This window comes from Bombyx mori, chromosome 15, assembly GCF_030269925.1.
Source record: "Bombyx mori chromosome 15, ASM3026992v2".
NCBI classification, from domain to species: Eukaryota; Metazoa; Arthropoda; class Insecta; order Lepidoptera; family Bombycidae; genus Bombyx; species Bombyx mori.
In genome coordinates, this window is record NC_085121.1 from 10,520,672 (window position 1) to 10,535,760 (window position 15,089).

At 36.7% G+C, this 15,089-nt stretch overlaps 1 protein-coding gene across 3 annotated transcripts; it reads right to left on the bottom strand.

Moving 5' to 3' along the window:
- Positions 1-6,338: 6,338 nt before the first annotated feature.
- Positions 6,339-14,656, bottom strand: LOC101738877 (flap endonuclease GEN). Of its 3 annotated transcripts, XM_062672613.1 has the most exons (12): positions 14,219-14,265; positions 14,055-14,149; positions 13,556-13,710; positions 12,933-13,143; positions 12,758-12,847; positions 12,174-12,327; positions 11,336-11,468; positions 10,028-10,189; positions 9,272-9,440; positions 8,488-8,632; positions 7,304-7,381; positions 6,339-7,231 (listed from the first exon to the last, which is right to left on the bottom strand). In XM_062672613.1, exons 4-12 carry the CDS (start codon positions 13,047-13,049, stop codon positions 6,372-6,374), a joined length of 1,908 nt encoding a protein of 635 aa, XP_062528597.1. In that variant the 5' UTR covers positions 13,050-13,143; positions 13,556-13,710; positions 14,055-14,149; positions 14,219-14,265; the 3' UTR covers positions 6,339-6,371. The 3 variants fall into 3 exon arrangements, with proteins under 3 accessions (XP_062528597.1, XP_004924708.1, XP_062528598.1); XM_004924651.4 differs by lacking the exon at positions 13,556-13,710 and having other exon boundaries at positions 14,219-14,656; XM_062672614.1 differs by lacking the exons at positions 13,556-13,710; positions 14,055-14,149; positions 14,219-14,265 and adding an exon at positions 13,392-13,546.
- Positions 14,657-15,089: the final 433 nt, after the last annotated feature.

Sequence of the window (15,089 nt, forward strand, 5' to 3'; positions counted from 1 at the left end):
ATTCATATAGTAATGAAGCCGGAAAAATAATTAAGAGCGATTTATTAAGCTGCTCGTGGTTTTATATGAAACTTGTAAAATGAGGCCGTCAGCGCAAAAGTGGCCTTAACCCACAATATTTTATATTCAAGCTTATATGTATATTTATTTAAAATATAATAAATTTTGTTACAAAATTGGCCCATCCATAGTTTTACCCATAGATAACAGATGGCTTTGTGAACATTATTTTTGCGCGTATTATTTTTTTGCCTACTCAAATTCAAATTCATGAAAATTCATACTAACTATGGTAAGCTTTGGCCACTTTTGCGCTGACGGCCTCAAATAAATAACATTAATGTAAAGTGCGTAAAGTAAAAGCCATTTATTACATTTTAAACTAAAACGAATACTTAGTAACATGTCCACCCCTTTAATTACTGGTTTACACCGGCGAGACATTGACTCGGCCAATTTTTGACGTTTAGCAAGAGAGATAGAGTTCCATTCTTCTAAGAAAATGTCTTACAAATATCTTAATTGCCATAATGTCGTTTTAGAACCTTTTTGAAGTGAAACTTCTTTAGGCGCATGAGGGTAACATTTTTACAGAACGTCACACAGGTATGCAACGGAAGTGACATCAAACTACTATTGAAATTAAGTACTTGCCAAATGTCAGTACTTGGCAAATGTATCATACCATACGGCCTAATATTTTATAATTTTTTTGTGAAAAATGTTAATAGGAATTGAAATGAAATGAAAAGAATTTGGAACATTAATCAAATAGCATGAAATTAAATTAGTCAATTCAATTGGCAAAATATTAGTCATTTACAATTTAGAAATCTAAACATAATGTGACTGTCAACACTGAGGTTTAAGATTGACATTTGACAGACTTTTGGCGTGAACATATCTTTCTTTTTCCCTTCCTCTAAGTCTCGGAAATCTAAAGTTTTAGATTTGTATAAATATGAGCAAGCCTTATAAATTAGTTCGCCAAAAAAGTTTCACTTCTGACATATGTACTTTGTACGCACGCACTTTTTTGTTTGACTTCGCACCAAAGAAGGTTAGGTTAGGATTTTAAATTTGAGCATAAGCTGGCCAATCTAAGACAGAAACTGGTGCGAAGTGAGACATACCTAAACGATGCGCGCAGTATGCTTTGGATCATTAACGTGCTGGAATGTCCAAATAGACAGAAGCACGTCTACAACAAGATAACACTGTTTCTTCCAGTACATTTTTGTGTTGGAATTGATCCATGTTTCCTTCCAATAGGTCCAACATCATCTCCAATAATCAAGCAAGATTCTCGCATTTCATTCACTATTCTTTAATGTCACTTTTGTGTGCTTAGGGTCGAATGCTTTATTCGGAGACTTCAATTGTTAGTCGTACATAACTCGTAACAATGCTTCTAATAGATGTCTTAACGACAAAAAAAGCTTGCAAAGTATTTGTAAAAAATATAAAGTATGTATATTTTATCGATCGTTTTAAATCTCTGTTAAGATCTCTTTGTTTAAATTACTATTTACTGGCTGGTGATATAAATGCGAACGCTGAATAGTTTATTATTTTATTCAAATTGAAATAGAGAGCACTTTGTTGCTCTGTGGTTGTAGGTCACTATTCGTATAATTTTGGCGTCATTTAGTGCTGTAAAGTCCTAACAAATATTGCTTCATATGAAAAAAAAATGAGGAAAAATAAATGTTTCGATAAATTTAAAAGCGAAGTAACAAAACTTCGCAAGACGAATTGGTTCAATAAAAATATATCTGATCATCCGCAATGCTCAAAAACGGTTTTTCAGGCTGTGGAGCATTTTGCCATTACCATTTTGATATTCGAAGGCGTTTGATAGAAGAAAAGTTGCATATTAGGATAGCTAGGACAGTGCCCATGTACAAACCATAGTCATAGTGCCATAGGCACCATTTCATACCATCTGCATTTGTAGCATTTGCAAGATGGTATGAAACCAGACAGATAGTGAAAAAATGTTTTTATTTCTTATGAGACAAAAATATACAGGGTATATTTGGAAGGAAGACGATATGTAAGACGATTGAGACTTTTCCCGGTAATATGTGTATGTTTTTATATACTGATCACTTTATAAATTAAAACATCTTCTTTATTTAGTGTAGACGGAAGAAGAGCTCAAGACCGGGTGGTGTTCTACTGAAGCCAATAAATATCATGCGAAAATCGCCTTAAAAACTTATTTTCAAAACAACTTAATCTAATGAACTCATCAAATATATATATCGAAGAAAATTGTAGATCATTAAAGATGAAAAAATAATATCTAAATAAAAGAAGAAAGAAGATACATACATATTACGAAATTCACATTCCACTCTAACTTACCTTTTTTGTGAACTTTCGCTATAGGCAATAGCGCGGTTTAAACGAGACCATTACAGCCACACCATTTGCAATGTCAACACGTTACTAACAAGCTATTAACCATTAAGTACACAATTCCACACATCACACAGGAAAGTGGGAAACACCCGACTCTCAATTCAGGTAAAGATCCAGCTTCATACCACACTACATAGCAATCTTTTAATGATGAAAAATCATCATTACATTTATTGTTTTACTACACCAATAGACTTATTATTAATTAATATAAAATGATCAGGTGTGTCGAACTCTTAATATTTTCTTTAAATTTAGAGTTAATAATAAATGTCTAAATTGTAATTGTGGCTTTCTCAACCTACCTTATCATATGCCGTTTCGTTATCTTAGCGAAATATTATAATTTGACTTTTTTGACCAAGAAATTTAACTGTTAACTAATTTTTATCTAGTGGCTTTTATGATACTCCAGCAATCAATTTACGATACGAAATTTTTTTTTTTTTTTTTTTATGATTGATACTTTACTGGTGGCCCGAAGGCCTTTCCAGTTTCACCAGGACAGGTGGGCGAGCAAAGGCTTAGCCAAGAGGGGCGGGATTAGCTAACAACTGCCCGAGCGCCTCCGAAGGAGACCTAACAACTCAAGAGCAATTGCTTCGCGAATGAATCTACTACCGGATCGGAATCGCGACCCGCTGAGAAGATCCGGCGAGAAACTCAGCGAGCTGATTCATGGGTTAGGTTGCACGGCGAACTCTTTGTCGAGTTCGACGAGTACGGTTACCGAGGTCCCTAAGCCTGCTCCTAGTGTTAGAGCTGAAGGCGTCTAATGCAAAGGTTATTGGATCTGATGGATCCGTAAGAACGTGTCTAGGGCGTCGACGGTGACTGGCTCCTGCGTGATCAGGATTCGGGGAGTAGTCAGCGGCGGCAACGATAAGGCGATTATCATGACGCATAGCCTTATCGAAGTACCGTTCCGACGCTGACTTCATGTATTTCTGAATAGATTCGAGGCCCAGGTCATCGTGTAGGTCAACGTTCCTCACGAACCACGGAGCTCCAACGGCTAACCTGCAAAAGCGGGATTGTAGAGATTGAAGGGTGTCTATGTGTGTGCGGGCCGCGTGAGCGAACACCACACTCGTGTAAGTCATGACGGGCCTTATGCAAGTTTTGTAAAGTGTCACCTTGTTCCGAAGGGACATTTTACTCCGCTTACAGATCATGGGGTAGAGTCTACCGAGAATAAACGCGGCACGGTCACGGACTAATTTTATATGCGGGCGGAATGTCATCGATGCATCCAGGGTAACGCCCAGGTACTTGACCTTCCTGGCCCAGGGTATGGATTGACTAAAGAGAGTAATCGGGGGTGTGAGATTCCTCCTCCTAATACGGGAGGAAATCCATGTGGAGCTTCCCCTCTGAAATAGCACCGCAGTACTTTTCGCTGGGTTGATGTCTATGCGCCATTTTCGGAACCACTGTCCTAGGGCTAGGGCTGCGCTCTGAAGCTTCTTCGCGATTAGGGACTTGTTTCTACTGGAATAGTAAACAGTCGTGTCGTCGGCGAATAAAGCTACATGGGTCGGCGGCGACCGGGGAATATCGTTAACGAATAAGCTAAATAGGAGGGGTGAGAGGACAGAGCCTTGCGGGACTCCTGCTGTGAGAGGTCGTGGGGAGGAGCGGGTTCCCTCGACTCGATATCGAAAAGAGCGGTTCGACAAGAAGTCCCGTAAGATGAGCACGAGACTATCCGGCACGCCCATCTTGAATAGTTTGAAAATCAAACCGTTGTGCCAGACTTTGTCGAACGCTTTTGCGACGTCGAAGAAGAGAGCTCCCGTGTATAACGGTTTTGGTCGATTAAGCCCCACAAGAATGTGCTCCGTGAGGCGGTGCACCTGTTGAACGCATGAGTGATTTGTACGGAATCCGAATTGTTCATCGATGAGAGATACGAAATTTACAGACTAAAAAAAACCTAATCTTTGTGACCAGGTTTTATGTTTTTTTATTGCTTTTTACGGGTAGATAAAGCTCGCTTCAATAGCTGCGAGAATCACGTTGTCATGTGTATATGGACTTCTTGCTTAACTAAACAGTAAGACAAACTAAACACTAAAATTTGAAGTCGTCGTGGCCTAAAGGATAAGACGTCCGGTGCATTTGTGTTGAGCGATGCATCGGTGTTCGAATCCCAGGCGGGTACCAATTTTTCTAATGAAATACGTACTGATCCAATGTTCACGATTGACTTCCACGATGAAGGAATGACATCGTGTAATAAAAATCAAACCCGCAAAATTATAACTTGCGTAATTACTGATGGTAGGTCCTCTTGTAAATGCGTGCGGGTAGGTAACCACCACCCTGCCTATTTCTGCCGTGTAGCAGTTATGCGTTTCGGTTTGAAGGGTGGGGCAGTCGTTGTAACTATACTGAGACCTTAGAACTTATATCTCAAGGTGGGTGGCGCATTTACATGGTAGATGTCCATGGGCTCCAGTAACCACTTAACACCAAGTAGTCTGTGAGCTCGTCCACCCGTCTAAGCAATAAAAAATAACTACCCTAAAATTATGATAAATCATTTAATCGCAACCTTTATTTAAATAATAATAAAAGCAGAATTATTTAAATCAGAGTGCATCGAGACGCGATGGCGTGGCTCGGCGCTTTCAGCGATCAGCATTTCAAATGGATTTGCGGCAATCCAAACCGCTACTAAAAGCACTACCGAACTCTTGTTGATATTTATATTCCTGCCAAGATTAATGTTTGTTATTCATTTAATTTACCTTAACGCGAAGTCACTTTTAAGAGTACCTAGAGCTAATATCAACATTAGAATGAACATTTTATCGTATGTACCGAACATTTTATGATGTCAGAAATCGCGCGGCTTTTTTTTATGACTTAGATAGGTGGAGGAGCTCACAGCCCACTTGGTGTTAAGTGGTTACTGGAGCTTATAGACATCTACGACGTAAATGCGCCACACACATTGAGATATCAGTTCTAAGGTCTCAAGTATAGTTACAACGGCTGCCCTTCAAACTGAAACGCATTACTGCTTCACGGCAGAAATAGGCAGGGTCGTGGTGCCTACCCGTGCGGACTCACAAGAGGTCCTACCGCCAGTAATTACGCCAATTATAATTTTGCGGGTCTCTGGTAGCTACACAAATAATGACATTTTTAGGTGATTTGTTTTGAACGAATGCAATGACTCAGGATAGACGCTAGCTTTGCTACTCAATTAGACATTATTCGATAAAACACCATTAGCTATTTTCGTAACAGTCATTTTGATACAATGCGTACTCCATTATCACTTTTGAACTTCAGCCAAAAAACGCATTTAAACTTATGTTATTGCTTTGTTAAGCGAGCTGTTTCGGTTACATGTGGCGATGGCCCACTCGCTGATCGTGATAGTTGTGGTTTTGACATCTATTTGCAAATTCATTCAGTTAACAATTTACCTATATAGCTTTTTCAGAAAATTCTGACTCAAAGAAAATCTACAAAAGCAGGACCAAAATAAATAATAGATTAAAAAAAACTAACAAAATACGCTTTTATAGAAAATCCTACTAAAAAGTAGAAAATAAATTTTAATAAATTTTAATTAAATATAGTATAAGAAATTATGATTTTATTGTAAAAAAAAGCGTGGGGTGCATTGTATCAGTAGTTATAAATATTTTATGAACAGATATGAGTAGAAGGGTTATTTTGATAATATCCTTTTTAAGCTATTATTTATTTTTCATTTTTTAGTTGAATTTCACAATTTTTTTTTTAATATTGAATTGTCATCGGTCCTTAATAAGTATACCAAATTTCGAGTTAATCCAACATTTTGAAGGGGGTCAAAATCATGTTCAAAGATTCCGTTACACACTAACATACATACGTCTGAAGCTAATAAAAGCGTATTAAAAAGACAAATGTCGACAACAAACTCTTTAATATCTTTACGTTAATCACCAGACTTCGGGCAAACTATAATCTAAAGTCTTATCATATTCAACAATAACAGCGCTATTGTGCTTGTAATCGAGCGACATTTCGAAGGCGTCCCTTTCCTCAGTCAATTTATCAAAGAAATAACTCGTATTCAATTTAGATTTCATTGAAGCATTAAAACTGTTCTTCGGACTGTCTTTCGGTGTCGAACAATTATTCTGTATATCGCTCAGTACAGTTTTACGTAAAGCGAATTTTGTCGGCGTTGAATATTTATCGAATACAAGTTTGAACGTTTTGTTTTCCACTTTGGCTGTTTCGACTACGGGTGATCTCGAAATTATAGTCTCTATAATACCTGACAAGTCACTGTGATCTAGTTCGTCTGATTTATTCAGTATGCTCAAAAAGTTTTTATTTTTATTTATTTTTTTATCCTCAGCTATGGACAAATTCTTAAAGCTCCTCCTCACACTCAAGACCAAACTGTTACGCAACGATTTCTTCTTTTTCTTCGCAATAAAACTGTCCATGGTTTTTTGTGTGGACTTCTTCGTGTTTTTCAACTTCCTTTTTAATTTATTCACGGAAACACTGACATTCAGCTTGCTCGAATTCGATTCAAATTTCGAATGTTTATTAGATTCATTTAATATTAAAATTTCAACGTTATTTTTAGGTTTTCTATTATAACGCCTTTTCGGTTTATCTTCCTGTATATTTTCTTTTTCTTCTTTCTTTTTCTTGGTTCTTGATTTCTTTGCTTTTAGAGGTTTCTTTATAGATTCTTCGAATGCCTCAACTATCTTCGGATAAAACTGCCGCATGAGATCTTGTCTCTCTGTTGACGTCCAAACAACAGAGGGATCTTCATCTTCTGCGAACAAATTATTTTTGATATAAGGATTTGTTAAAATTTTCCAATGTCGTTCAAGATTTCGAAATATACCTTCAAATTGATCATCAGGAATTAGTGCTTCGTATACTCCGTTAACGTCAGCCCACACCACTTCGTAACTCGGAACACCTGCATAAAAAAAAAGTATTCTATATTTATGTATTTTTTCTTATCTTATTTTTTCTATTTATTTTTTCTTAGATTTAGACATATGAATCCCGGGAGTTCATAATGAAACATTAACTTTTTTTTTGCCCTTTTACTTTTTTTTCCTACCTAAGCTGATAGCCTTGACAGGCTACTTCAGCTGAACCTTAACTAGTAGGTGAGCTCACGGGGCTCAAACCTGACGACGTTGCTAACACGAACCCTAGCAATAGCCGTGCTTCGCAGAATCTACCACCGGATCGGAAACGCGACCCACTGAGAAGATCCGGCGAGAAACTCAGTGGGCTGTGTCTGGTGGTTAATTTACTCGTCGAGCCCTTCGTCGCAAGCGACGGGTTCAACGAGAACGGTGACCGGTGCTTGAGGTACCTAAAAGCACCGTTAGTGAATCGGGAGGATCCGAAATGACGCCTTTAGGGCGACGTCGACTGCTTTCCATTCTTTCCGCAGGATCGGAAATGTAGTTACCGGCGCCACGATCAGAGAGTTCTCGTGTCGTGCCGCTTTATCGAAGTGGCGGCCCTTTTACATTTTATAGTCAAATATATAAAAAAAATCTGAAGATGAATGTTGCAATTTAAAAAAGAAATCACCGTCGTTTCCGTCGAAAATGATTGAACACTCAATTATTAATGTGACTATATACCACTTCTATTTTCTACAAAAGAATAAAATACAAATTGATTCAAATTGTTTGTGACTGTGTAAGATTGTTTAATTAATAAATTTAGAGTATCTCCGCATTAATCATGAAACAAAATCGTATAATATAATAATTAATTTTGTTACTGGCGGTAGGACCTCTTGTGAGTCCGTACGGGTAGGTACCACCACCTCGCCTATTTCTGCCGTGAAGCAGTAATGCGTTTCGGTTTGAAGGGTGGGACAGCCGTTGTAACTATACTGAGATAACTTATATCTCAAGGTGTGTGGCGCATTTACGTTGTAGATGTCTATGGGCTCCAGTAACTACTTAACACCAGGTGGGCTGTGAGCTCGCCCACACATCTAGACAATAAAAAATAAAAAAACTTATGATGCATTCTTTAATTCGCTGATACGCTTACCTCTCGGGTTCCGCTTTTTCTTTATACGAATGGGTTGCACGGTTCTAGACGGAACGCGTTCTTGTAAATGAAATTTCGTTAGCAACGGCAAGAATTTCTCGACGCAGTACCGTTCCGACCAATCAAGTTTCTTCACCATTAATTTCTGTGAGTAATCATAGATCTTAAAATACAAATTATTTATTAGTTGGAAACTAGCAACCACTGAACCTTGCCGCCTATCTATACCGTAAAGCAATCATGCCAATTTTTACCAAAAAAAAACTACATAATTACATCCAGAAAACAATCAAAAAATGAACAGAGCCACTATCTATGGCTTAAAGTAATTATGCCAATTTTTACCCAAAAAAAACTACTTAAATACATCCAGAACATAACTAACAAATGAACAAAGCCACATCTGTCTTAAAGCAATCAGCGAATTTTTGCCCAAAAAAAACAACACAAACACATCCAGAACACAACAAATGAATAAAGCCACTATCTATGACGTAAAGCGATCAAGCCAATTTTTTTCCAAAAAAAACTACGTAAATAGATCCAGAACACAATTAATAACTGAATAAAGCCATTATCTCTACGATTTAAAGCAATCATGCTAATTTTTGCCCAAAAAAAACTAACTACATAAATACATCCAGAACACAATTAACAAATGAACCAAGCCACTATCTTTACGCCTTAAAGAAATCATGCCAATTTTTACCCAAAAAAAAAACTACATAAATAAATCTAGAACACAATTAACAAATGAACAGAGCCACCCAGCAAAATTTATTACCACAAACTGTATCAAACTCGGAACCGGCGTTTTCAAGCTGTCCAACTCAATTTTTTCAATTGTGGGCTTCAAAAACTCCTTCATAACTCTCGGCTCGGGGAAGAGCACGCCGCTCGACAGGGCCCGGCTGCGAAGTGACAGCTCTCGCTTCGCTTCCGCTACTTTCGACCTGTAAAAGAATCGACTTTTCACAAAATGAATTTCCTTGTTCGTTCGCGGATCGTACCTACTTATCGAAGCGTCACTTTTGCGTGAAAAAAACAAAAAAAAATTGTCATTTTCCTCAACTTTAACCTCTAAGTGGGCAACGGTGTTTTCACATTGGTAAATTTTGAATGCGTAGAAAACCACTTGTCTGTATGAACAAGGAGTTCTTGGTCATGTTATAATTTTCGTAATTACAGGTGGTAGGACGTCTTGTGAAGCAATAATGCGTTTCGGTTTGAAGGGTGGGGCAGCCGTTGTAACTATACTGAGACCTTAGAACTTATATCTCAAGGTGGGTGGCGCATTTACGTTGTAGTTGTCTGTGGGCTTCAGTAACCACTTAACACCAGGAGGGCTGTGAGCTCGTCCACCCATCCAAGCAAAAAAAAAATGATGATATTATATAAGAGTTTCATATCGGAACGTATACTTATTCGTTTAACAAATACACATGCGTTTCATTAAAAACAAACAAACCATATTACCTACCGAATAAGCTTCGTTATTCCGAAGCAAGACCTTTAATGAGATAAATTAAGTGGCAATTACTTATGTCCGAGATCGTTGCAGCCTCGGTCCGTGGCGCAAACGGGGCATCCATTCCTGAGGTGTGTGCGTCCGACGTGACCGCAGCGGTCGCAGCGTCCCGGGGCGGACGCCCAGCGAGCCCGCCTCTCGTAACAATCGGGATCCGACACCCACGATAATAACCTGTTTGCGGCCGCTGTGTTTGAATATGACAAGACAACACGTGCGGTTTCGTTCGACTAAACTGAATTTAATAATATTACGTGAATTTTGTTAAAATGTGATGATTACCTACATTATTCGATACATTATTAGCCTTATCAATGGACAGTGTGCACGCTCTTACGGGTCCACCCGATCCACTGAAACTTTTATTAGACGCTTGCAGCTCTAACACATCAGGCATGAGGACCCTGTGTGCTTTGTGCGAGTTTTTTAACGTTCTCGATAGCGTAAACGTTAATTCAAATTTGTATGGAGTTGGAACGTTTGCCTACGTTTGCCGCTAGGGGTGCTGTTCCAACTGGATACAAATTCGAGTTACCTTTTACGCTATCGAGAACGTTAAAATACTCGCACTAAGCACACTGATAGCTGTACGAACAAATCTAAGAATTCAACGTGAAACCTAGCCTATTGCCCGTAGAGTTTCCCGTCGGATCTTCTCAGCCGGTCTCGCTTGCGATCCGGTAGTAGATACATTCGCGAGGTAGCCCTTCCTTCGTAGTTATAATAGCTTATTTTATATAGCATTTATGTATAATATGTATTTTATGCAAGTAGTGATCGAAATAAAATGTAAATGTTTATTACATCTTCTGAAAAAAAATCCCTACCTACTCGTTGGTAGCCTAAGAGACCATTCCAGCTTCGCGCGGACAGATGGTAAGCTCACGGGCTCAACTTGAGAGAATTTACTAACACTAACCGAAGCAAGAGCAGTGCTTCACAGAATCTACCACTGGTTCGAAATCGGGATCCACTGAAGAACCGGCGAGAAACTCAGTGGACTGTTTCTATGGGTTAGTTCGCTCGTCAAACTCTTCGTCGTAATCGAAGAGTTCAACAAGGGCATTGACCGATGCTTAAGGAGCCTGAAAACACCGAAATTCTTCTGTATAAATAAATGATATAAGTCTGCCGCAGTATGCCCATCTCGATTTTCTTTTTTTTTATTATACCTATAGTCTATATCTAATACACTTGATACTTGATCCTTTTCTAATAACAATCACGCATTCTTCATTCTATTGACTAAAAAGTAATTAAAATGTATCAGCGTATTTACAGTAATACCTACTAGTACCTACTTAGTAGTAGTATTTTTACCTAGGAATTACATCATCATCAGCAACAGTGTGCAAAAATTGCACGGCCGTCGTTATGGACGAACCACACGCGCCCACGACGTAGTCACACCCGCAAAGCAAAGCCAACGCCACCATTTTGTTGCGGCCGAACCCTGAAAAATTCTATAACTAAAAATTCTGTAATCTACAAAATCGACACACCCAAATTTGTATATACATAATATATACATTATATCTAAATATCACCTTATCGGCGTACTTATTGTTGATATTACATTGTCAACGTTTCTTATATGTAGGTACTTAATTTTAGGAAGCCGTACGTTTTCATAATTTTCCTTAACGTAACGTACGTGTTTATCGACGTACGACTTTTGATGTAAACGCTACAAAGGTTTCAACAATTTGTTGAAAATAATAATAACGGTTTGCATTACATTACGTTTCGTGAATTTGAAGGTTTCGTTTACATCAGCTGGATAGAGATCAAATGATATTTTTGAACGAAGTTCCTTATGGGACGATGGGGAGGGGTCCCTAACCGGGAAAAGACGTCCGTAACGTAAGATTTTTATTAGTAATGCACACAGTGTACATTATAACTTTTGTAATAACGTACAAAAATAACATTTTTTTATTATATATTTTTTATAAATCATTGTGAATAAAATAAAGTTGATAACTTCGTAAAGTAGTCGTTTTTTTTTTATCAATAAAAAATCATAATAAAAAATGTATACCCGAATAATTATTTTCTTTATACCTCGAATAGAACTTAAAATTAATATTTTTATAATAAGGAACTTCGGTCCTATCCGGTGTCCCACGACACCACACATCTTTTTTTAAGAGATTACCATTCGACTTGTACAGTTTTTCGGCGTCATAGCAGTCAACAGAGCCCTGCATCGCACCTCCGCCGGCTGAACTCGACACGCTAAAGTTTCGGTACACTCGTTTCGCTCCGTAAGCAAAACAATCCGAATCTTGGGAGACAACTGCATCGACGAACTACACCAAAAGTATGTTTTAAATGTACGACAGTGTATGTACAAATCAAAGAAACTCATTGTAAGTTTCCAAATAATAGGTTTGTTGTTTGTTTCCAAATTTTGTTGTAAAATAAAAATAAACTCATTAATTTAATATCATTGAATTATGAAAATTCAGAAGAAACTACAACCAAACAATTGGTATCTGGTTACAAACACAACATCTGTTAGAGTACAAAAGAGAATCATTTAAGAAATAGTGTCTAAAACTCAAAGAATCGTAAATTGAAGGTTCTGATGAGTTTCACATGCAAAAATTTCCATGCACTATTGTTTAAGCTATTACTATAATATGTTTACTGCTATGTACTAAACTACTTAATCCCTTCTTTTTTTTAAACAGATATATTAATAAATGTATATTTTTTCTACATTGTTTAAGCACATACACCTTCAGCATTTAATTGGGCACATGTTGCTTCAGCTTCTCCGCTACCTTTAAGACATATCACTCCCATACTCTTGAGAAGAGTTTCACACTGAAAAAAGTAATTTTCACATTTTCCTAACATATTCAAGTTATCTTTGCATTACTTTGAGTAATTACTAGAGTGATCCACATACTTCCTTTAAAACATTTTTAAATCTCTTTCTGGAAACATTAGGCAGTTTTTCACTTGAACAAGCCTTCTCAGATCTGGGTGCGGCACCACGAAATTGGACAGCATTTCGAGTAGCCATTACATCTCTTTTGAGTTCTGGTGCATCTCCTTCCAATACAAATATAGGATTTATTTCAGCCAATAGCAGATACACCGTTCTGAAGAACAGGTTTCTAAAATAAAATTTTGTTATTTGTTATTTTGTATTTTATTAAGATTTTCTGTCATTTCTATTTTCTTTCATTTGTTTTAACACACCAATAGTGGATTCTGTTAGATCTGATATTTTATTTAATGTACAATAAAGTGTTTATATTTAAATAATTTATGTATAAATATTTTTTAAATTCAACATCACAAAACAGAAATTAAAATCCTTTCTTTTTGCTTGCAAAATAAACAATTAAGAAAGATGTCTTACAAAGTTGTCTAATCCAGTAGTCAGTAAGTTTATCATCCAAAAGAGCCAAATGTATATAGATAATACATGTTGGAAATTTATTCAGAGCCATTTTTATAGCCTTGCATTTCAAAAATGTTTATATCTATGTCTCTTACAAGGCAAGATAATCAGTAATTTTCTACCTGGACCAAACATTTTACGGAAGCTTGAGCATAGCTTCAACTGAGAGTTCAAGAAGCCGCATGGGGATTGCAAGTTGCAGTTTGGCGACCACTGGTCTAATCCCTTTTGCCATTGAGGCCCTTTAGGTAGTATACTATAATATACTTCATGTAAACTGTAATAGACCAAGGTATTTATCATTTATATATTTTTAAGTGTTCTCCTGTCTCTTAACTCCGGTCTTCTAACCTCAGTCTATTTAGTGCATGTGCTAAATGCTTTTGATGATTCCCTATACCCCAATAAATACCCTTATCCTATGGTTATGATTCATAAGAAGATGATCAGAAGACTTCATTATTAATTATGACAAAAGCAAATATGTACTCAATAATTTTCCAACTTTCCAAGCTTTGTATTCCCCATGTTTCTATTTTTTTTATAGAGCATTATTTATTAAGAATATTAACAAATTGGCGAATAAGTAAATTATAAACAAGCAAATAAACCATAACCCACCTAAGATATAATTTCGGTTGGACATGGTGTTCCGTAACATTCTGACTATCACAGACCCAACCAGAGAGGTCTACTGCAATTGTTTCCCCCCGTAACTGAAAATTCCATCCAATTAGTTTCAAACTATATTGTGTTGTTAATTCAAATATTTTATATCAACTCACTTCATGCAAGGATTTCTTTTCACTGAAAGGAGTCAGCACAGACCACAAACCTTTTATACCCATTTCATTTAGACATACTATTACAATAAAACCGTAATAAAATTCCAAAGTTTACGAGTTACTACCCTGATAAGAGCTTAAATGTATAGGTTACTGGTATTTTGTGTGATTATTTATTGATGTAACAGCTACTGCTATTTTTGCTGGATATATATCGCAATTTATGAACTTTGTAGTTAGTAAATCGTATTACATATAATCATAGACGTTACACTTAATATTTCAGTTTTATTCTTATATTGTTTATATGATATTTTGACTTTCGCAGAAAAATAACCATTTATTTTGAATTTTTAAACCTAATCATACAACGACAATTTCAATATTGCCATCATAGATAATATTAGATAATACACTAAATATTCAAGAATTGCCAATATTGCCGTCATATCATCGTACCATAGAGTTACTATTTATTAACTACATGCATCGTACATACATAATTTGGATGTGATTTATGGTGTTTTGAATAGAAATAATGCTAGCCTGCCAGGCTGAGCCTCGTGAGCTCATCTACTCGCTATGCTAAAGCTGGTATAACCCCTCGAGTCTACCAGCATAAGTCTTGTAGGCATAAAAAATGCTAGCTGTTCAAAGACAGTCAATCGAATGGTTATTATACATCGTTTTTAATTTAGTTTATTACCAATAATTATGAATGCTGGTACTTTTACTGAAACTATACTTCATTCCATCTCATCTCATTTATGTAGTATTTTCATCCTAATTGATTAAAGTATTCAAATAATTTTTCATTTAGGAGAATATTAGAAGGAAAATAAGACTTAACTTAAAGGTCTCGAAACAAAGC